Source organism: Rhinolophus ferrumequinum, chromosome 3, assembly GCF_004115265.2.
Source record: "Rhinolophus ferrumequinum isolate MPI-CBG mRhiFer1 chromosome 3, mRhiFer1_v1.p, whole genome shotgun sequence".
NCBI lineage: Eukaryota > Metazoa > Chordata > Mammalia > Chiroptera > Rhinolophidae > Rhinolophus > Rhinolophus ferrumequinum.
Window position 1 is genome coordinate 16590491 of NC_046286.1, and position 25393 is coordinate 16615883.

At 38.8% G+C, this 25393-nt stretch overlaps 1 protein-coding gene across 2 annotated transcripts in view; it reads right to left on the reverse strand.

Moving 5' to 3' along the window:
* Positions 1–298: 298 nt before the first annotated feature.
* The window catches only part of PTCHD4 (patched domain containing 4), a 183779-nt gene continuing 158684 nt past the window's right edge, over positions 299–25393 (reverse strand). For both annotated transcript variants that reach the window (XM_033102796.1, XM_033102795.1), the window contains one exon: positions 299–2214. In XM_033102796.1, coding sequence (XP_032958687.1) covers positions 581–2214 — 1634 coding nt within the window. In that variant the 3' untranslated portion in view covers positions 299–580. The remainder of the gene's footprint in view (positions 2215–25393) is intronic.

Consider the following 25393-nt stretch of genomic DNA (forward strand, 5'->3'; position numbering starts at 1 on the left):
GGACACCTTCCTCCACATACATTTCAATGTACACTAAAGACAAATCTAAGTATATGTATATATGGTATATATATATACATATATGTGTACACATAAAATGGATTGGGAAGTCCTTTGGTTTAGACGGTATTGAATAGGTTTCCTTTGACCAACCTGTTCAAAAAACAAATATGAAAAGTGCCATGGCAATTTTGACATTTCCTGTGTCTCTTTCCCAATTTGGAGGCCCCCTTTCCTCTCTTCTCCATCTTTCCTACGTATTTTATTTTTAAAAGCAGTTGGTTCTTTTGGCCTTTGACACTCCAACGATACGTCCATTCCTTGAAAGAGCTCTCAGATCACATACAGAGACTTATCTTTAGTGGAGAACAAGGTTGCAAAGAACTTTTCCCCCTTCTTTGATTCCCTCTTCCCTCCCACCCCAAGGAGTAGACACCTTGATGTGTCATGAAGAATTCACTCTTGATCTGACTTGCCTTGTTACCCCTGGCCAGCTCAAGCAGCTGAGGTCTGAGTTTTACTCGCCCTGCATCATTGTGCAATGCTGGAAAAAGAAAAATAATCCATTAGTCTACACCCTTCAGACTGTGGTGACGTGATCAGGGTTCTCTTGAATTTCTATGCATTCAATCTCCTCTCTCTCCTTTCGTTTGGCACGTTTCTTTTTTTTGTGGTGCTTTTTGGAAGGGGGGAAAAAGGTTAGAAACACGGGTAAGATAACAAAACAGTGCAGAAGTGTGCAACCCCCCATGAGCAGCAAGCATTTGAACAGTGTGAAGGTCAGGTTCGAAGGCACAAATAGGAGGGGGACCAACCCAATAAGAAAAGAAGTAACATTTTGCAAAATGGCTGTCCCATGCTCTTGCAGGGAGCTTTTTATACATTGTGTTCGGGTGTGCTCAGTTGCTAATACAAATGTGTAAAGCAGTGGTGCACAGTGGTCAATGGCAAAATTTAAAGTGTAGATAAGGCACAAGATAGAAATGCAATCCATGTCGACGTTCCATAATGTCATTAAGCCTAGAACGCCCAGCTCAATTGAGGTGACACTAAGAATTAGCCAGAAGTTTCCCAGAGGGTGGATCACTAGGAAAAAAGTCAGGATTAACACCAGGAGAACACCAAAGCCTGCAATTAGAACAGGCACTGTGACAGACAAGCCATAATGGTCCATGAACACAAAGGACGGGTTGAACACGATGAATCGGATGCTCTTTGAGAGGGATAGGGGCCTCAACTTTTCCAGCACTTCGATGACCTCCTTCTGCTTGTCCCTGCTAGTCCTGGCCACCAGATACAAGCGAGAAGCAATGATGTTGTTCTCATCCCCTGCCTTGGAGAAGATGATATCATTTCGAAAATGCTGGAATTCGGGCTTTTTTAAAAATGAACTTTGTAGGACACTGATAAAGTCACTCTTGTTGTTGGCACTGATGTTGCTAACTTTCAGGAACTGGTAATACTGTTCCACCCAGGACACTGCGGTGAACCCACTGCAGAGTCTCCGGAGGTCTTCCTGGACGCTGCTGTTCCAGTACTCCAGGGGCTCGTAGATGTAGAATCCTATCACGGGACTGTAGTTGCTGAAATATTTTTGCTGAACCATGGCGTAGGAAACACTTGGGGAATCACTGGCTAGTAAATTGATGATGTTGGCCCTGTCACTGATCTGCAAGCACCCCATGAAGGAGAAGGACGCATAAATGAGATAGAGGATGACAACAAATGGCTTCACGTAGATATTGGTAATCCATTCATTGTAATGTTCACGGAGGAAGTGCTGAATAAAGTGGTGCTGGTAGGGGTCCGTCTCATGATGGGATGTCTGTTGATGCCCATCACTCATCACGGTCTGGAACCACACAGGTTTGCGGTCCAGGTATTCTGCAGAAGGGATCTTACAGCAAAAGATGCTGTGGTAGCGGTTTTGCTCAAGTTGACCAGCAAAGACCAGACAGGAGCCAAAGAAGGAGAAAATGTAGAAGTAGTTCAACAGAATGGAGACACACATGTTCTGACAGAAGACCTTCACAGCCTCTATGTTTGTGAATGGGCTGGCACCCATGCCAAAGGTAATGAGGTACAGGGAGCTGGTCATGGTATAGGTGACCATCACATCCGAATAAGCATCTGCTACCCTGTCTTTGAAGGGCAAATTCTCTCGGGTTCTCCGCCAACCAGACAGAAGCTCAAAGACTCCTTTAGTTCCATGACCTAATTTAAGAAAAGGAGAAAAAGAATAATTGTTTTTATTTCCTCCGATGGTTCAAGTGAACTCCTTATAGGTTATCTATGCCAAACAGTACTTTATACTCTAATCTTCAAAGTGCTTCCATCCTCCTATTAGGGTCTCAAAGTCTGAGTTACACAACAGGACATATTTGGTTCATGTTTCCACTTCAGCCAAGTCCAGATTTATTGGTATTATGAGCCAAATGAAACATTTATTGTCTGTTCTATTAATTTGAGAAATGGTAAACAGAATGTGACATTAGTGTGGGTTTTTTTTTGCCTCCTGCACACATATTGTCTCCTTAAATAAATCATAAGTTGTCAAGGGCAGGGGCTGTTATTTGTGCATCTTTAGATATCCCTTAAACACCAATTTAGTACTTGATCAACTGATGCATTGACTCATAGTCCCAAACCTCCATTTCAAGCAGACTTACATGCTAATGTAGGAAATTAAAAGATGATTTTTAAACACTTAAGTATAGCTTTAAATTGATTTTACAATGTTAATAATCAGTTTGGTGGCCAAATGGCTTAGAAACCAATTCCTATAGATTTGAGTGATGAACACTGGGTGTGAGTCAGAAAAATCTGCTAGGGAACATAAAAGACAGGGCAAGACCTTCAGGGTGAGATAAGATATCACAGCAAGCATTTCCTTTGGGCTCCTCACAGAGCATTTATTCACATAGAGTAGATGCTGACTAAATGTTTGACTGCCTCATTAAAGTGGATAGAGAATGCTTCTTGTTAACCAACTTCTGTGCAGCCTTTGATAAGGGTAAACAGACAAAAGATTTATTCAAAAGATTACATGAGCACCTACTATGTGCCAGATACTTTTAGACACTGAGATGCTTTAATTTAGGGAACTTGACAGCTCTTATGATACCACCACTTGCTTCTTTACTAGCAAAATCATAAAGTGGCTGGGCAAGTAGGTATTATATCATATATGCAATTTCCCTTTTTTTCTCTTTCTTGAATCAGCTCTGTCAATTACCATCCAGGATATATCAACTGATAACTTTCTGACTGAGTGGGAATCTTCATAGATCACTCTTACCCTTTGCGCCATAGCAGTACTATACACAAATCTTTTCTATGAATGGATACAAGCTGTGTTTGGGCTGTTCTCCAAGAAATCCATCAGATAAAAATGAAGCTTAAAGGCACAAAATGAACTAGTTCAAGAAAACCTGGCAAATGGACTTTGTGTGGCACTGAGATATTGGAGTCATGTGTTGCAGAAATACTGGAGTTCTATGTTGGAGTTCTATGTAATTCACTTAGTATTGCTTTAACAAATATATTCTAATGGCTAGGGTCTTACTATAATCACTGAGTTTGTGTTGTTGATAGAGTTTGCTAATTGGCCTACATCATTCTTCCCTTTCATCTTACTTTTATTTGGGACTGCAACGTGCACAATTAAACACTTTCTTTCTCAGCCTACCTTTCAATTAGGGATGGTTCACGTAACTTATTTCTGAACAAAGCAATGCAACTGGAAGCCATTTAAGGATTCTTTGTCCTAAATGACACACTCAAGCCACCAATATGAGCCCTGGCCTACCTTCCTCTCGAATTCTCTTTAAAGAAAATCAAATCTCCATTTGGCTAAGCCACTGTAAATAAGGCTATTATGTGCTGGTGAACCTATTCCTAACCAACAAAGTTTTGTAGTGAGTTAACATCTACCAAAACCTCTTTTATGGGGATCTAAGAATTCTTATTTTATACTTAATTTGACTCTGGAATTTACAGGTTTAAATCCATATAATGCTAATCTTTGATTTTAAAGACACCTTGGTCCACTTATTTTGGGAGTTTATATTAACTTTTAATTGTTCTTGCATTGGCACTCTTCTTATTCCAAATATAAAGCCTATATATTCTCCAAAGTTCTTTCTTCAGAGTCTCTAGTCAGGAAATATACTTTTATCCTAACAAATAGAAAGGACTAGAAAGCTGCACTCAGGTATAAGGTAAGGTTTTGTTTGTGTGTGCAGATAATGATCTATTCCTTCTTACATTTCATTAGTTAGTCAGCATATACATACATTGAATTAAGTTTCTTAACAAAAATGAGTGGTTCATTTCTATCTTCTGCAAGACTCCTTGACCAAACAAAATAGTTGTTCGTTTATCCTCTTCACAAAAACATAACGTTAGGATATTAGTTAAGGTAATTAAAATAATTCTTCAATTAGAGCACTTCTCTTCTGAAATGAGGACTCTTGCTATCTTTGTAGTCACGAGGGGGAAAAGGCTACATGGGACTACAACTAAATTTGGCTTGCCTTTGCTAATGGTCACTTTTATGGAATCTTAGGTACATTATGTAGGCCAGAGTGTCACTTTATATAGTACAAAAGTCTGTATGTATAGGAAGATGTGCTAAGCCCTATTAGGTTAAGTAATCACTTTATGTATGATAAAGACTGAACACACAGGAGATGGCATTTTTTAACCCATTCATAGGTCTAGATATTTTATCGGGTATCCCTATCAATCTTTACTCATTTGTTTCTCATCAAAATCTGGCCACTTCCTAGCAGGTCAAATCTCTTACATGCTTCAGCCACCGTGGTCTTCTCTGTCCCCACGAACTGGCCCGGGATTAATCTTATCTTCCTAGTTTTGTTTATGCTATTTCCTCTGCCTTATAACACCGTCTCCTCAATGGTGGTCATTTAATTGGAATTCTATTCATTGGCTTGTGAAGGGTCAGCTCAATTCTCATCTTTGCCAGGAAACTTTCTTTGACAATTCCAGACATATTGATTTTTTTCTGTTCCTTAAAGTCTTATTGCACTAATTTATTACTCATTTTGACACAACTATGTGCTGTTTTGCTCTGGAACAAAATGGCTTTATCAAGATATGTTCTATCTCTTTGGTAAGACTGCAAATTCTTCAAGGTGAGACAATGCATTTTATGTTACTTTTATACTCTGTAGGACATCTGGTAAAGTGATAGATGCCCAGAAGACACCCACTAACTCTTATTGAATTAATCAACTGTAATTCTTGATTCTAAATGGGTTCAGAAAATCTGTTAATTAGTTATTCTTAGTTATAAAAACAGGATACTTAATACATCTTTATACCTCTATTCATTGTGTCCAGAAGAGCTATGTACTTTTTAAAAAATTAACTTATTTTCCAATTACCATTAACATACAATATTATATTAGCTTCAAGTGTACAAAATAGTAATCAGATATTTATATACCTTATGAAGTGATCACTCCAATAAATCTAGTATCTATCTGATACCATACATAGTTATTACAATAGTTTTGATTATATTCTCTATGCTGTACTTTGCATCCCCATGACTGATTGTATGTTTGACAATTTGGACTTCTTAATCCCTTTCACCTTTTTCACCCAATCCCCCAATCCCACTCCCATCTGGCAACCATCAATTTGTTCTCTGTATCTAGAAGCTTGTTTCTATTTTGTTTATTTATTTTCTTTTTCAAATTCCACATATAAGTAAAATCATATGGTATTTGTCTTTCTCTATCCGACTTATTTCACTTAGCATAATACCCTCTAGGTCCATCCATGTTGTTGCAAATAGCAAGATTTCATTCTATTTTCTGGCTGGGTCCATTAATTCAATTTAACTCTATACATATTTACGAGCATATTTAGAATTTGTTACACATGAGAACCTGTGCTAGTCAATATATAAAACATAAAGGTAAACAAAAAGCATAATCTTTTCCAACATCTGTCAATCCAGAAGTTTAATTTTACTTGGATAATTCTGAGACAGAGTTCAAAGCTTCTAATAAATATAAATTTTAAATGCAGTCCTGTATATTGTAGGATGTTTAGAAGCATTTCTGGTCTCTACCCACTATGCCAATAGCAGACTCTATAGTTGTGACAACTTAATATATCTTTAGACATTGCCAAATGCTGGCTCGGAACGAAACTGCACTCAATGGAGAATTATTGGTTTATTAAAAAGAAAAGAAAAGAAAAGAAATAGTACACACATATGCATATCATACACATATTTAATCTAAACCTTTTCCTGATTATAAATACAGGGCATATCTATCCAACCATCCATCCATCTATCCATCCATCCGTCCATCCATACAGATAGATAGACAACTACTCAAATAATTAATTCACAGAACTGGGCTCCTACCAAGAAGAAATTAGGATTTGGGATTACTCTTGTCACTGTCCAGTGGCCTGTCAATCATGGAGAGCCTGTTTTCTAACCTCTGCAGTGTTTTCTCTCTTGGTTTCTTACTTTTCACTTTGGTTTGCATTCGGAGGCCAGAACCATTTTTTGACCATCTGCTCACTTGAAAGAAGCCCTAACTCTCCACTTAGCTTTTCTAATATGGTTGTATTCACTATTTTTCCACTTGTACTCAGAGAGTCCTATTCCTATTCAAACAATGCACGTGACACCAAGACGCTGATACCCACCCAAAAGATAGGTGGTCCAACACCTCAGATGATGCATGGACTAAATATGAATGTGAGTTGACCTATTGAGCAATGACCTGAACGAATTCCAGAATATTACTTCCCGGTACCTCAGTTCTGACTATTCTTTGCTTCTGTTTGATTTTCCCATGCAAATCCTTAATTCTTACCTGAGGCCTCAACTTGTTTTATGATCAAGTCCATTCAAGTTCCTAATTGGCAAGAGAGACATATATGTAAGCAGTTAACTGACATGTAAGGAAGAATTGCATTCTTGATAAGTAGAGATGTATGCTGTATTCTGTAAAAATACAATAGATTCTTTCTGAGGGATCAGGGAAAGCTCTAAAAGGTTTTAGAAGGCAGCAGGTGATGCTAATGGCAGTCTAGAATATTCTGACGCAATAACATGAATAAAGGCCCAAACACCTGTAAATTGGTAACAGGTAGTTGTGGTGTTTTTTTTTTTTTTTTTAAAGCATTTTACAGATTTTAATTTCTAATAGAGTAAATGCCAATCTTTAATATCCGACATAAACAAAAAGCTCTTTGGGGTCCCCCTTTTCTTTTCGAGAGTAAAAGAGTCTTGAGACCAAAAACTGAGAAAAACCACTGTGGTTTATCCTCAGCTGTGATTGGTCAGTTTCTTGCTCTGACCTCATAAAGCATCAGTGTGAAGGAATTACCAGAAACTGCTATATAAGGCCCTGGCTGGGCTGAGCTTTTTGTCGGTTATAGCCCAGGAAGCTGATTTGTGGTGACCTGTTGGACTTGGATCTTTTAGCTTGTTTTCTCCTTTTATCCCCATTTTATTTTTTCTTTTTACTCTGTTCCTTTCTCTCAATTTGGTTTTTTAATTATTACTTTCCTTTTAGTTTTCTTTGTTCTCTTTCCCCATTTTTTTGTCCTCTTTTTTCTCATTCTTTTAATTATCTCAATTTTTGTTTTCTCATTTTTTTTTTACCATTTTCCCTCATTTTCTCCTTTAATTTTTTAGTTAGTGTTTTTAGTTAGCATAATAGTATAGTTATTATTGTTTATTATCATAGCTAGTAAGCATAGTTAGTATTATCAGCTAGTGTAGTTAGGGGGTCATCATGTCCCGTGATCCGGCAGCCACCTCTAAGGGCCGGAAGCCGCATCTTGTCCGTTATGAGCTCCTGCAAACTATTGGTGAGGGCAACCATGCCAAGGTGAAACTGGGCCAGCACCTTCCTACCGGGACCCAGGTGGCAATCAAAATCATCCGGAAGCAGGGCTTCAACAATCAACAGAGACCCGTCCTGAAGGAAGCTCACTGCATGGCAGGCTTGCGTCACCCAAACATCGTGCAATTATTCGAGGTGATTAACACCAAAGTATCATTGTTCATCATCATGGAGCACGTGACTGGGGGGGACATGCAGGATTACATACTGACCCATGGATGCATGACAGAAGGTGAGGCCCGACGCAGCTTCCGGCAGCTTGTATCCGCGGTTCACTACTGCCACGAGAAAGGTATTATTCACCGGGACCTGAAACCACAGAACGTGCTCTTCGACACTGAAATGAATGTTAAACTTACAGATTTTGGAATCAGTACGCCATTCAATGGAAACAAATTGAGCACGTGCTGCGGTAGCCCCGCTTACGCAGCCCCAGAACTCCTCCGGGAAGAAGAATATGATGGTCCTCCCGTGGACATTTGGAGTCTGGGAGTGTTATTGTATAAGATGGTGACGGGGACCATCCCTTTTAAGGGAAAGGACTTGATTGAGCTGGTGAGCCAGATACTGAAAGGGACCTACACTCTGCCTTTGTATTTAACAGCTGAACTGCACACCCTCCTCCGTAAATTAATGACCATGGACCCCAGAGACAGAAGCACTTTAAAAGAAATCATGCCAGACCCGTGGCTAAATATGGACCATGTGGAGCAACTCACACCTTTCATTCAGCCACCCAGTGAAGACCTAGACCCCAATGTGACGCAGCAGATGATCGACATGGGCTTTAAGCGGCACGAGATCCAGAAAGCTTTAAGAAAGAAGACCTACAACAACGTCATGGCGACGTACCTCATGCTAAATACAAAAAAGCCCAGGTTGCAATATCACACCATCCGGGTAAGACCCTACCGAGCCACTGACCTGAACGGCCTCAGTTCCTCCCCAGATCAGGAGGCTCAGAAAGGGAGCTCGCCGCGCCCGCAGGCCGAACAGCAGCCGCAAGAACAGGAGTCAGCGCAGGAGGCCCAGGAGTCTGCAGGTCCTTCAGCCAGCCCAAATTCCAGGAACGCCGCACCGGGACCCAGCCCGAAGTTCAGGAAGACCAGTCTCCAACCCAGCCCACAGTGGAAGAAGGTCACGCCGCGACACAGCCCGCAGTCGAGGATCACCATTCTCAGACCCACCCCAAAGTCAAGAACCGCCACTCCCCCAGCCACCCAGAAGTCGGGTTCGAAGACCACCACCCGCCCACCAATGCCGGAGGAGTCGACCACCACCACCCTCCCACCAATGCCGGAGGAGTCGACCACCACCACCCTCCCACCAATGCCGGAGGAGTCGACCACCACCACCCTCCCACCAATGCCGGAGGAGTCGACCACCACCACCCTCCCACCAATGCCGGAGGAGTCGACCACCACCACCCGCCCACCAATGCCGGAGGAGTCGACCACCACCACCCGCCCACCAATGCCGGAGGAGTCGACCACCACCACCCGCCCACCAATGCCGGAGGAGTCGACCACCACCACCCGCCCACCAATGCCGGAGGAGTCGACCACCACCACCCGCCCACCAATGCCGGAGGAGTCGACCACCACCACTCGCCCACCCAACCGGGAGTCGGAGTCAAAGACCACCACTCCCCCAACTATGCAGGAGTCAGAGTCGAATACCATCACTCCCCCACGCAACCCGGAGTCGAAGAACGCCACCTCTAGCCCACCCCCGAAGTGTGGCCCTGGGGACTCCCCCTCCACCCACAACACCAGCAGCAGGAGGAGCAGTAGCAGCAGCAGCAGCGGTGAGAGTCCAGAAGGAAAAAGCCAGGGCCGGAGGGGGGTGGCTAGGAGGTGCTTGGACTTTCTAAGAAAGCTCTGCCTTAGGCCGTTCAAAAAGGGGCTTGGCAAACACAACAGAGTCAAGCCCAGTTAGTTTGTGGACGGCCAAGGCAGGGCTACAACTAGACTCCGGGGAAGTCAAGCCAGGCTCCCTAAATTGAAATGCGAATTAGACCAAGCTGATGTCTAGGGAGCCTGGCCACCTGGTGGGGGAGATCAGGCCAGAGGCAATCTCTCAGCAGAGATTAGCTTGCTGGTACAGCAGGTTAAGCTATTTTCTAAAATATATATTTTATTTACTGTTCCAAAAGATGACTGACAAATTTGAGTATGATTCCCTTCCACTATATTCATATAAATTCACAAGCTATATTAGAATAACGTAATATGTAGCTCACCTGGGGCACTATTGGATAACTAATATTTCCTTCGGCAAAAATTCATGAAAGAGAGAGAACTCTTAGGAGTGAAAATGATTTGGGCAGAGTTGGAACTGGGAGAAAATTCAAAGAGGGAAATGAACAGAAATGAAAGAAATGTGTGTGTATGTGCACATATTGAATATTCTAAAAGTTTTTGTGGTTGTTGGGGAGAGTTTTTTCCTAAATGAAAGCAAATGGAAGCATTGTGCAATAGCAAGGAAAACTTACATGGCAGCTTGCCAACATACCTTATTTAACAATAGTGGCATGGGTATGTAAAGTAAAGCATAGGGAATATAGTCAACGATCTAGTAATAGCTAGGTATAGTGCCAGGTGGGTACTAAACTAGTCAGGGGGATCACTTCTTAAATTATATAAACATCTAACCACTATGCTGTACACCTGAAATTAGTATAAAATAATATTGAATGTCAACTGTAATGAAATATTTAAAAAGGGGGAGAAAGATGAAGGGGAGTAGGAGGTCCAAACCTTCAGGTATAAAACAAATAAGTCATGGGGAATATAGTCAATGATATTGTTGTCAGATGGTTGCTGGACTTATGGTGATCGCTTTTTTAGGTATATAAATGTTAAATAACTATTGTGTACACCTGAAACTAATATAATGTTGTATGTTAGCTGCATTTTAGTAAAAATCTTAAAACAAAAACTTAATAACTTTTGCTATTTGCAATTGAGATGTATAAAAAGATTATGTGGGGTCTTCTTCTGACTATGATGGTACAGGTTAGCAGAGCAAATAGTTTAAGGGATTAAAATTAAAAATAATGTTTTTGTTACTAACAAAACTGATTCCAGTCCTAAATGAGCTGAACAATATTCAGAACTGGTTATAATTCCATTTGATCCTCAAGTAATCACTCTACAACAAAAAAAGAGGGCTTCTAAAGTAAGATGGATCTTCTCTGACAACTGATTTCAACCCATATTTAACAACAGTTGTCTAAACTCCTGCACCTCCAGGGTAAACTTCTACACTGTGATTGTACCTTGCAGTGCTGTAGGAAAACTGGTGTCATGGCTTGGCCTAAAGTAACTTCTTTCCAAGCAATTTTGTTCTTCTGTAAATCTGACACAAACATGACAGTTACCATTTTATTCCCAAACCCAACCTCTCCAAAACCCAGAATTCAAAAAAAAAAAAAAAAAAATAGTGTAAACAAGGATTAAATCCAATCAGGACTAGTTGTAACTGAACTCAATTAGTACTCCTTACTGGCTTTTTCTTTCATATATTGCTCTAAGCACCATCTGTGGGCTTCTCATTCCTTCTAATGAGCTGAGTCAGAATTTTCTTCATTTGTCTCAAGAAGATTTATTCCCTTTGCACTCAAACATGTTAAACCCTTAGCGGGACATGAGAGCATGACATAAGAAATAGAGATTTTAAAAAATACTCCTTCCTACGACCTGCTCCAGAGAAAGCTTTCTATTTCCTCTTAGCAGTTATTTCTGCTTTGGTTAGCTATTCTTTCAATAAACTTGTTTGTGGAAATCACCACTGGTCTCAGGTAGAAGAGACCATTTTGACTTTGTCTTGGGCTCCTAAAATGTGTGACTTCCCGATGCCAACCAAATGAGTAAATAATGAATGAGAAAAAAAAAAAAAATCCCAGTTAACTGAACCAGTGAAGCAGCTGACAAAAAAATCTGGACATTGAAGCAGCATTTTGTTATTGTTCACATGTTTGGCATTTCATATATACAGGATCCTTATCCTTATCCATATATATAGGTTTCTTCTCTTTAGTTGGCTGATATCCACTTAGATTTTTAAAGATACCACTCAAGCATGATCTGATTTCTAACACCTTCCCTTTGCTCTCTTCATTGCCAACTCACTTGCATAGAAGTCTGTCCTCTGCATTCCAACACGTGTCATAGTGCTTACAACTACACCCAGCTGAAATTAACCACCGGTGGGCCTGTCTTTTATGTAAGTCTATAAGAACCTTGCTGTCTAGGGCAGGCACCTCCCTTTATCATTTTTGTGTTCCAATTATTTGGCACGTTATTGGTGCTTAATACATGTTTGTGATACTGAATTGTCCATGATCTGTGTCTAGTTTTAAAGATATTTTAAAATGACCTTGCAACGATTATTATTAACAGCCCTATAAGCAGCATAAGATTTTATGAGATACAGTAGTTTGCCTCATTTCACTGAGGACACTTGCTGAGTGTTACTCAATGATTCTGTGGCAGAGGTAGTGATAGATATTAATGATATCCAATTGCAAAATTAGCATGTAATTCGTTAACTTGGCTGGTTCAACGTTATAAATGTCTATAGGGAATGGAATGTGAAATTAAAGAACTTGCTCTAAGTTGCTGTTTGGCAGGGTACAAATGGGTTCATAAAGCACTCATACTACCTTAAGAGGTGATGATTTTTTTTAGACATTTTCTAATCTCCATGGTTTCTAACCATGGAGAGGTGATGAATAGTGTGTATTTGTAGAATAACTACTTTTAATTAACTGTTATCTAGAATAAATAGGTGATTATCAAGCTCCATTCATAAAGGATGGCCAAGGCTTTTGCCTCTTGGTAAGTATATAACCCACAAAGACATAGGGTAGGAAGTTATTCAACAGAAATTCTCCAAGCTACTTTTGCCAGGGATGTCTGATAATTTTGTCTGGAAACCTGGGTTGGTGTTGTGCAAGGAAAAGAGGGTCTAACTTCATATTACCCTTAAGCGAGAAGTGACTTCTCTTGAGATGCCCCCATCCCAGTGCAGAATGACGCAGGCTAAAACATAGAATAGAGAGACAGGGTATTACATAGAACAGGGGAATTCAGAATGAATCTGAACACACACTTATCCTTAGCACTTGGGAGGTTAAAGGATTTTATTAGGTCCCCAATAAAGAAAAAGAGAATTTAGCAGCAGATTTCCACTGTATGATTTTCAGAGCTGGTATAGATTTCATACATATCTGAATACATAGAAAAGGGCACATAATCTCATTGCAGAGGCTGCATTCCATCATTTTTGACAAACTATTTTTTAATTCTGCATAACATTAAGAAATTTAAAAATCCATTACATATATACACACATGCATGCATATATGAGAGAGAGAGAGAGAGCGCGAGCGCCCGCGCAGAGATAGCAATAGGGATAGGAGATGAAGGTGTTCTAAAACCTACTGACTATTATAGAAAAGGTTTTAATACTCGAGGTAAAATTACTGGCTATTGTGGTTAGCCGCAGATTCTCTAGAGCCAGACTGCTTGAGTTTAAATCTCAGATCTCTTACTTCCTAGCTCTGTGACCTTGGGCAGGTTGTTTTTTGAACCTCTCCACAGCTCAGTTTCCTCATCTATAAAATGAGGTAACAGTGGGACCTACCTCATAGGATTGTTATGAGTTTTCGATACATTAACACAGCTCCCCCAGAAGTACTATATCGAATGGAAAAGCTCAGTGCTGGCAATTGCAGGATGTTTGCCACAGAGAACGGTCCAAATCATTTGACTCTGACTGCCACCTTCTGAATGCAGCTCGGGTACTGCTGTCTTTACCACCACCGCTGAGCTGGCTTTTGCAGGGAAGCCCTGGGCTCTCTTTTCAGCTTTTTTTTGCTGCAGGGCCTTGGAATTGCCAAGAGCTGAAGCACCACTGCAGAGCCAGCACATACACACCCCCCTACACACACGATAGCTTGCTTTCTTTGCTTTCTTGTTCTCTCCCTCTCTCTGGTCTTCCCATTCAGGGATAAAAAGACTATTAGGAAGCTTTCCGTTGTCTTCTCAATGCTTTCCATGTCTTTCAAGTTTCATGAAATGAATATACATTGTTTTTGAGAAAGAAACAGTCCTGACTGCTGGGTACTGTCAATAGGCCTTGGTGTTGCCAGGAACTGGCACTCCCAGCTGGGCTTAGTGTTGTCCTGTTGACCACAGATAGTCGAGCAGAGCAGCATCAGACAAGATCACTCTGGACTGGGAGGGACTGAGCTATAACAAGACCACTCCATCATCATGACTGAGTGCAAACGCAACACAGACATTGTCTAAAACACAAAATGGACCAGACATCCTCTTATCAAGAATAGTGGGAGTGATTCCTGATTCTTTACCAGTCACAGGTTAGCCTTGGTCTGTTCTTCTCACCTTCTAGGTATACAAATTATTAAGATAATTGATCATAGAATTACTTTATTGATAGTAACCAACCACGCTACCTTCAACTTCTTCCAAATCAACTAATACTTGCAAAAATCATACGAGTCCATTCTAACAACTTCCTCCTGAAGTGTTCCACAGTCCCCAATAATGTATGTTCTTCCACATTGTGATGAGTCAATAAACCCAAATGTGTTCAATTATAGTAGTGTTTCTGTGGGCTTTCTTTGGAGGGCATTGGCATTTTATTAAAAACAAATATTTTGGAAAACAAAATGAATGAAAACTTTTGTTATTGTTGTTGACTTTTTAATTTGATTTCTTTAAGTGTAGGAGTTAGAACAGGAGCATTGGTTGAGAGTTAATCCCTGGAGGATTTGAATTTCCAGACTGTGTCACTAATAAAAGGGATGACTTCCTGGTAAAAATAATATTTTAGTTTCATTCTCACTGAAAACAGAATGCCAGCTGGGCATATGGGAAGTTAGAAGATTTTCTCAGAGGAAAACAACATAGGTATTAACAGAGGAGAAGTGATCAGTAGCCATGTGGGAATAAAAAGTCATTGCTTTAAGCAGAGAAGAGCAATGAATGGAAGAATGGATGGTAAGGCTGAAAATTGTCTTACAATTGTCAAAGGAAGTGGATTGGTAGTTTATAAGCTAAACACAAACATACACTTTAAAAAAGTCTGCACCTAGAATAAGAGATCAGATAAAAAAAGAAAACAAATACAAGAACTTGCAGCAATGAAAATTAAGATAACAGTAGTGTTTATTGAGCTAAAGACATTTAAAGAACCAAAGTTAGAAAAATGTATTCATTCATTTGAAAAACATTTCCTGAATGCCTCCCATTATGAAAATATGGTAAAATGTTATCCCTTTGAAGTTTAATAACTCCCATTTGTCTCATTAGAAAACCATGTCACATCTAGATGTCTGAATTTAACAGTTAATTAATTACAAGCTTTGGGCTTTTCAGTCTTATAAAGAGTAAAAGTAGTGATCACGGCTTAGGATTCGTGTAACACCATCATCTGGAGAATACTTTTAAAATGTTTGATTCAATCATTAAGAAACATGTTGGATATGGAAGGAGTCTTACTGAGCAAATTTAAATTATGCCCAGTTTTGGTTTCTAATATCATACAAGAGAAAAATCTTCAAAGTTGTAGCACAAATCCTTGATAAAAGCATAGTACTCCAAAGGGCAAGTTTTCTGGAAGCATCCTTAAATATTTTGCTGCCTTTCTTACAAGTGAAGATGAAATAAAAACATTCCACAGGCTGGAATTCTGTCTGAAGAGAATGGCCTGAAGCCAGTGAAAATTCAATTAACCAGAAAGCTCAGGAATTGGACCGGCTGATTATTTGAATGGTCATTAAATTCATCAACCAGAACTTCCTTTTTGATTCAACTTTTATTGGTTGATTAACTTTATTGGAGAAGATCTTTCTAAAACGCATTAGATTTGTATTTCTCTTCTGCATCAAATCCTAAAGAAAAATAAATAAAAAACAAAAAAAAAAAGAAAGAAAAATAAAAGGCAGTATGTGTAGCAATTAAAAGGATGTACTTTGGAGTAATGCATCTTAGTTTCAGTTCTGGCTCCATTACTGTGTGATGTGGAGAGGATTAGTTTAACCTCAATGTGCCTCACTTTCTTAGTCTGAAAAATGGGGGTAAAAATAGCACCTATTTTAAGGGGTTAATGTGAACATTAAATGAGATAATAGTTATGATGTACTTAGAGCAGTGCCTGGCACATAGGAAACACTCAGTGAAGGAGCTGCTTATTGAATAATATACTTCAGTCATCATTTCATCATGCACCAACCAACATGACATATGGTGACGCACTGAGTTCTGTGGGTTAAGCTTGATACCATCTATTAGACATATGATCTTGGGCAAACTAACAATTCCATGACTGGATTTGGCAATTTGTGAAATGGAGAGAATAACAATATCTGCTTCAAAGAATTGCTGTGTTAAAGGAAACGCAGACACCTGATTCCCTTAGTACTACAAATATTTGTCACACAGATGTGCTCTCACAAATGTTAGCCATTATATAGTTGTGGAAGTGTGGGAGTTTGGGCTGAATTTGCATCAAACCTAGAGCAAAGTTTAAAAGTTTTCTTCTCTGATGATTATTTTGAAATTTGCCTTTTTTGTCCTTAGAAGTTAATTGTGGAAAAAACCTGATTTAAAAAGGGTTTTAGTTAACTGGATTCAACTAATTGCAGCATTCTTTACCTGGGTGTTCTTATTCAGAATAAGCTAAGAGAGTTGCTCTCATTTAGCTGAAGAGAAGGTGAAAGGGAACTTCCCAGCCACTGATTTACATACTCTGCAAACACAGCAAACCAGAGTCTCTTCCAAAAGAAGAGCACAGCGGATTTGCTGGGCAGCTGGTGGAGTTCCATCAGCCCCGGGGGGGGGGGGGGGGGGGGGGGGGGGGGGGGAAAGGAGGCCTTTTCCCAGACGTTACTCTCAAAGTGACAGAACTGGTGTCATTTGAATATATCCCTGATGAGCACAGACTTTCTTTTCAGTTGAAAAGGCCCTTTTCTCACCATATTTTTCTGTAATCTGTCCCCTTTCAGCAGTTCACAGCTTAGTTTAGCCTTAGCACAGCATACATTTATAGACAGGAGTTATCTCAGAAAATGTTAGGTGTTAATTCCGGAAGGCAAAAGATAGAGGGTGTGGGTGGGGCAGATAGCAGCCTGGCAGAAGGGACCAAGCACAGGCTCTCATATTCACACTTCTGTGTTTCATTCTTGAACTTCTCCATAGAAATGACAATCATAATAATACGCCAGGCCACCAAACTTAGCTTCAGTGAATGGAAATGATAGGAAACTCATTGCCCTTTTGTGATAAATCTTATTCCTTTCTCCCGTCTTAATAATCTTCATGGACTTAGTCCTGCTCATTTCCATTAACCCCCAAAATCAAGAAACAGCACAATCATCAGGGAAATGCAAATCAAAACCAGAACAAGATGTCACCTCACACATGTTATCAAAAAGACAAGAAATAACAAAGCCTGGTGATGATGTGGAGAAAAGGGAACCCTCCTGCATTGTTGGTGGGAAGATAAATTGGTGCAGCCACTATGGACAACAGTATGAAGGCTCCTAAAAAATTAAAAATAGAACTACCATACGACCCAGCAATTCCACTACTGGGTATTTTTTCCAAGGAAACTAAGAGGCTAACTTGAAAAGATATCTGCACCCCCATGTTCACTGCAGTAATAGTAAAGACAGAAAAAAACTGACGTGTCCATTGATGGATGAATAAATAAAGAAAATGTGATATATATATATATATACATATACATATATATGTATATATGACAAATATTGTATGATCTTACTGATGCATGGAATCTAAAAACAAAACAAAAGAAAACAAAACAAAAACTGAACTCATAGATACAGAAAATAGATTGGTAGTTTGCCAGAGATGGAGAATGGGTAATGGGAAAAATGGGTGAAGGTGGTCAAAAGGTACAACCTTACAGTTATAAAATAACTAAGTCCTGGGAGTGTAACGTACAGCATGGTGACTATAATTAATAATGCTGTGTATTTGAACATTGCTAAGACAGTAAATCCTAAAAGTTCTCATCACAAAAAAATTGGTAACTGTGTGGTGATGTTCACTAGACTTATTGTGGTGATCATTTTGCAGTATATACAAATATCAAATCATTTTGTTGTACACCTGAAACTAATGCCATATGACATAATGTTATATGTGAATTATGTGTCAATTAAAAAATAATAAGAAACAGTCAGATGAAAATCCTCCCAGATAGTTTTGACTACAGAACAGCTAACTGGATTCTAGGGAAGGATGATTTGTGGCCAAGTGACCATCAGGAAGTTTAGGCAAATGATTTGGAGGTTTCTAATCCTTACAGACATATAAAAACTCTCGGATTATTTTAGCAATTACAAAACAAAAAAAACAGATTCACATTATTTCTTTTCAGGACATTTTCACTTACTAACTGATAACAACTCAGGGCACAGAAATGTTCATGAAAGAGCGAATAAAAGAATGTCAGCAGCTTGTAAAATTTATTATCTCTGATACCTGAGATTTCTCAAGGGGTAGACTATGTTAACAGTGGCATGGGAAGCTTTAATAAAATAATACCTCTGAAATTAAGCAACTATTAGTTAAGCAGCAGACATTAGTTAAGCACCTACCATATGCAAATCATGGTGCTACATGAGAGCACACTGAGCTTTCCCCCCTTGATGTACTTTTTCCACATGCCCAAGTGCATATCCTGCCCCGATACTTTCTGAAATTTGGAAAGTTTGCCCATATTTAGAGTTGAAATTAGCTACCTGAAATTTCCAAAATTTGCTTTCAATTTTGTTGTTTGGAATATATGCCAGTTATCCTGCCACATACTCATACTTCAAATATTAGAGACAACAGCATGGTATCTTCCATCTTCTCCAGGCCCACTATCTCATTGCTTTGTTTCTCTGATAAAAATCTGCATAGAATTCCATGTGAAGTACTAAAGAGTAGTGAAAATGCCTTGAAACCAAGGACCGTGTCTTCATTTTTTTGTTTGCCATCCAGTACTTAGCAGGGTCATGGGGTAGAGGGTACTGAAGGAATATTTTCTGAGTCTAGTGTTGATAAAAATTTTGTAGCTAATCTTGCTAAACTCAAAAGCTGATTGAGGCATTACAGGGAGTAGGAGATGATCGGTCCTGTGATCATCTCTGAATTACAGTTAGGGAACCTAGCCGAGGGATTGATAGTCACATGTTATGAATTTTTATACCCTTCTGTCTTCTCCTGTACTGTAGTGGGTGATGACATGCTCTTATACTTTGATGATTGGGGTGATTTCTGTGACAGATGTGGTCAAGTAAGTATTGTACAAAGCCTGTGCTCACCAACTGTGGAGGTCCTCAAAGGAAAGACACATTTCTTTCTCATGAGGCATAGTATCCTACGAATAGTTCTTGGATAGTTTTATAAAGTCTGTGAATGAACTAATACATGAAAAAGAACAGAAAAACAAAAATCGGGTTTTCTATGCTGGCTCTCCATGCAGAAGGGCTGGGCTGATTTTTCAGTGGGGTTGCCTGCCACATAAGACTAATGCTAAGAAAAACTGTTACTATGTGGAAATCTACCAGTGGAAATTATTTCAGTGTTCAATTTAAGGAGTTAATATACTATGAAAATAGAAATACTCTTGGGAATATCCACCTTGTAAGCACAGTAGTTATTTATTCCTTTGGGTGAAGTAGTTTTTCATATTCTTTCCTAAAATGAATGTATGTTGTCAAAGTAGGCTGAGTCCAAAGGAAGAACCCAGTAATGAGATGTGGACAAAGGGGATCTTGGGGGATATCCCTGTATATGAGTCTTACGAACTCCTCCTGAGGCCGACATATTACTTTTGCTCCTCATTTGATGGTAAGAAAATGGAAACTCAGGAGAGTGAGGGACATGCAGAGTTAACAGAGTTCTTTAGGTAGCCAGGATCAGAACCCAAATCTTACCCCAATGTGAACAGATTGTGATTCTGAGGGCAGTTGCTGTGTCTTGCTTTGATTATTCTACCACCATTTCCTAAGGCAGTATCTAGTATTCAGTAAACATTTATTGTAAAATTGAGGGATGAGTGTGTGCCTCTCAGTTTCCAAGATTTCTGGTGTTATAGTAATCTTTTTTTGGAGGGGATACTTGTTCCTTACTTCTCATGTTTCCATGAAGAGGGGCTTCCACACCACTCTCACTGGGGTGATAGACAGTACACTTCCATTATTTCTTTGTTCTCTTTTTTTAAATTAAATTTATTGGGGGTGACACTGGTTAGTAAAATTATATAGGTTTCAAGTGTACATTTCTTTGTTCTCTTTACCCATTTTTCCAAGCACTAGGAATAGCTGATCTGATGGTGACACCCTGATAACAACTTATGACAATTTATCAGTGGTTGGCAACTATTCCTCTAAAACAGCAAATAAGCTGAACCCCATTTCTCTCTCCTTCAGTACTGCTATAATGGATGAATAAGAAAGGTCAGGGCTTGCCCTGAGCTTTCTCATTCCCAGCAGGAAGCAGTCCCGGTCCTGGGGAGTCGGGTTATCCATCTTTTAATGCTGGTCTCTGGCACACTCTCTTCTGACAGCAACTAGATTTGTGAGGCAAACGATCTTTCATGAAATTGCCTGCGAAAAAAACCTTAGGTGGGGGTGTCTTGAAGACTTAACTCTCTCTACAGGTAGGAGGGGGAAAAAAATCTAGATTTTGGATTGGTTAGGGGAAGAGCCCAACATGGGCTTCTGGTCCCATAAAAGGTCACCATTCCAGCTTTATCGGGGACTTTGGGAAACACTGTGCCTCCATTTATAAGGATGAAAAATTGACTCTCAGTTAGCTTCTCAAGTATATATTTTCCCACTGCATAGAACCCAGCAAGGAGGAGGGTTGATTGATTGAATGACTGACTTCCAGACATTATGAGATGATCAGTGAAAGAGAATCTCTAATGTAACAGTCTGGTGCGAGATACTGAGTAGGCATGTTACGAACGCATTATATAAAAGCTGCAGGTTTCTTTTTCTGTAATTATTTCATTCTCCTAAAACAGCATTTTCCATTTTTTTAACTGCATTTTTAACTATCATAACCCTATATCTAAAATTTTCGGTAGCTTCCAGAATCTTTTTGGCTAGCACCATGTTTCCCCGAAAATAAGACCTAGCCGGACCATCAGCTCTAATGCGTCTTTTGGAGCGAAAATTAACATAAGACCGGGTCTTATACAATATATAATATAATATAATATGATACAATATAATATAGTACTGTGTCTTATATTAATTTTTGCTCCAAAAGACACATTAGAGCTGATGGTCCAGCTAGGTCTTATTTTCGGGGAAACACGGCAGTAAGTTTTAAATATCTGCTTAACAAGTACCATTCCCATTATTATATCTGACTGTATATGCTGTAATTAGGCAAAACTATTTTAAAAAGTCTATAAAACATATATTGTGTCTAAGGAATTTTCCTCATTGAACAAGAGGGGAAGCACGGAGTCAGCAGAAGAAAGTCTCATCAGTATTGTGGAAACTCAGGGTTGCTTTAGGGTGCCCATGCTGCCATTCAAACCCTTCTTTTCAAGGGTTCTTGTAAATAAACACAAAGACCTGAGCTAAGCAGCAACGAATTTATCAGCTTGCTTCTGGTGTAAACAAGATGGGAGGATACTGGAGCCTTCTACCTCCCGACCTGATGGAGCTACCCTTGCAGAGAAAGGCAAAGTCACTTCAGAAAGACAAACATCACTTGCAAGATGAGGGAGGCCATGCCACTGTGGAGAAATAGTGGGATGAGAACAAGGGAAGGAAAGAAGGGAAGAGGAGGAAGAGAAACAAGGTTGCCTTTTAGGTCCCTCCTGGCCTCGGGGCTACTGGATGTCAAAGTCTCCCTGTTTCTCTAATCAAAGGGGAGGTCACTTGGCTCCCTAGAGGGGAATTCAGGGAAGGGCTTGCATAAATACATGGAAAGCTTTCTCCTTCCATTCTTCCTTCAGGGAGAAGACAAGAAGTATGCATAAGTAGAAGAGTATGATTCTCACAAGAATTTCTCCCATATAATGCACATAGTTAAATATGCTTTTTATTGCTCCTCTATTGTTCTTGTCATTGCATATATTTTGCTAACTCCACAAAGTAGTATTTGATGTCTCTATGCTTCCAAACACCTGAGCTTTCACTGTGCTAGCATTATTAGAGATGCTTAGAAAATGTTTTTGACAAATTTAATAAAATATTTCCCATGACTGCCACCAAATGGAATGGTGAAATGACTGTGGAAACTAATTCTCTATTGTGCTTTATAACTATAACTTGGGCGTAATGTTGTACAGCTGTGAAAGATTTCTGAGTTTGAATTAACTTCATAGGGTACAAAAATGAGTCTGGAGATCAAATGTTTGCTGAAATAACTTTGCGTGTTGTCTTAATAGGGTTTTCAAATTAAATAGAAGAAAAGATAGGGACAGTGAACCCCTTCCTTTTGTTTTGAACAGCTTTATTGAGGTATATGCTATACAATTCACCCATTTAAAGTGTATAATTCAATAAGTTTTAGTATATTAAAGAGTTGTGTAGCCATCATCACAATGAATTTTAGAATGTTTCATCACCCCCTCCCCCAACCCTATACCTATTAGCAGTCACTCCTATTCCCCATCTCTATCCCCTAAACCACCAGTCCGAGGAACCACTAATCTCCTTTCTGTCTCCATAGATTTGTCAGTCTTATGAACATTTCATATAAATGAAATCGTACAACACGCAGTCTTTTAAAACTGGCTTTTTCCACTTCACATAACATTTTTAAGGGTCATCTGCATTGTAGCACTTCATTCCTTTTTATGGTCAAATATTATTCCATTACATGAATATACCACATTTTATTTATCTATTTATCAGTGGATGGACATTTGGGTCGTTTTCACTTTTTGGTTATTATGAATAATGCTGCCATGAACGTTTGTGTACAAGGTTTTTGGTGGACATATGTTTTCATTTCTCTTGGGTGTTTACCTCCAAGTAGAAATTTTGGGTCAGATGATAACTCTACAGTTAGCATTTTTAGGAATTGTCAGCTTGCTTTCCAAAGTGCTGTACCATTTTACATTTCCAGTATCGACGTACTCATATGAAGGTGTTCCAATCCTCCACAACCTGATCAACACTTGTTATTGTCTGACTTTTTAATTTTAGCTATGCTAATAGATATGATGTGCTTATTGTGGTGTGCATTTCTCTAATGACTAATTATGTTCAGCATATTTCTTGTGTTTTGGCTGTGTGTTTATCTTCTTAGGATAAATCTATACTCAGACTTTTTGCTCACATTTTAATTGGGTTATTTGCTTTTTTGTCATTAAATTGTAATAGTTCTTTACATATTCTGGATACAAGCCTCTCATCGGATATGTGATTTGCAACTATTTTCTCCCATTCTGTCAGTTGTCTTTTCATTTTTCAAAAAACTTTTATTTATTTTAAGTGTGTTTTTTTCAGGACCCATCAGCTCCAAGTCAAGTAGTTGTTTCAATCTAGTTGTGGAGGGCGCAGCTCACAGTGGCCCATGTGGGGATCAAACTGGCAACCTTGCTGCTAAGAGCACTGCGCTCTAACCAACTGAGCATCTCCTCTTTTCAAATTCTTCATGGTATTTTTTTGAAGTGCAAATTTTTTTTAATTTTGAGAAAGTGCTATTTATCCATCTTCTCTTTTGTTATTTTTGGTATCATATCTAAGAAGGCTTTGCTTACCCAGGGTCACCAGGAGTTACTCTTATATTTTTTCTAAGAGATTTATAGTTTTAGTTCTTTTCTCTAGGTCCATGATCCATTCTGAGTTAAATTTTACTTATGGTATGAGGAAAAAGTCCAACTTCATTATTTTTCACTGACTATCAATTGTCCCATTATTGTTGGTTGAAAAGACTATTTTTGCCCCACTGGATTATCTAAGCACCAGAAATCAATTGACCACAAGTGTAAGAATTTATTTCTGGGGTTTCAATTCTATTTCACTGATCTCTATGTCTATCCTTGTGTGAGTGCCACTGTGTCTCCATTATTATAACTTTACAGTAAGTCTACTGATCTATGAACAGAGAACATTTTTCCATTTACTTAGGTCTTAAAAAAAATTTTTTTTCAACAGTGTTGTGTAGTTTTCAGAGTACAATTTTACACTTATTTTGGTAAATTTATTCCTTAGGATTTTATTCTTTTTTAATACTATTGCAAATGGAATTGTTTTCTTAATTTTGTATAATTGATCTTTACATATTGATCTTGTATCTTGCAACCTTATTGAACTCATTGATTAATTTCAACCATTTTTTGGTGAATCTTGGAATTTTCTATAATAAGATCACATCACCTCCAGCTAGAGATACTTTTGCTTTATCCTTTCAATACAAATGTCTTTTATTTCATTTTGTTGCCTCATTGTCCTGGCTAGAAATTCTAATACAAGGTTGAATAGAAGTGGTGAAGGCAGATATCCTTGTTCCTAAACTTAGGGAAGAAGCATTCACCATTATATGGTGTTAGCTTTGGGTTGTTTTATAGATGCTTTTTATCAGGTTATGGAAGATCTCTTCGATTCCTAGTTTGTTGAGTTTTTTCTTTTTTTTCTTTTTTATCATAAAAGGGTGTTGAAGTTTGTCAAATGCCCTTTCTGGGTCTATTGAGATGATCATGTAGTTTTTTGGCCTTTATTCTATTGATATGTTACATTAATTATTACACTAATTGATATTTAGACATTAAACCACCCTTGCATTTATAGGAACAATTCCACTTACTTATGGTATATAATCTTTTTTATATGTTGCTGAATTTGGTTTGCTAATATTTTGCTGAGAACTTTTGTGTTTATATTCAGAAGAAATATTGTTGGTCTATAGTTTTCTTTCCTTGTGATGCCTTTCTCTGGTTTTGGAATATGGGTAATACTGGCCTCACAGAATGATTTGGAGTGTTCCTTTCAATTCATTAAATATAAAAATTGTTCTTAGCTATCTTGCCAGGTAACTTCCTTCCTTTTGTTTATAAACTATAGCATATCTAAACTTCCTCATTAGTCAGTACTTAAGAAAGTATCTATGTGATTTGAACCAATTTATTCTCATCATCAAACGGTATTTAGAATGCTCCCATGTGATTTAAACCAATTTAATTTTCCCATGAGATAAGTCAGGTGGGAGATAAAGAGAGATGGTGTGTGTTGCAGAGGTGCAGCAGTCAAGCACAGGGAGAGAGGAAATGCCTGGACGATACTTAACCTCCAAGGAGCAGAGAGCAAGGTCCTTGGACCACAATAAAATCTCAGTATTTCACAGATTGCTCTGATTATTATTATTATTATTATTATTATTATTATTATTATTATATTGTACCCTACCTTTTAGACTCTAGGAAAGGTGTTTTTATGTTTAATCTTCCAAATCTTGATTTTTTTTTTCATT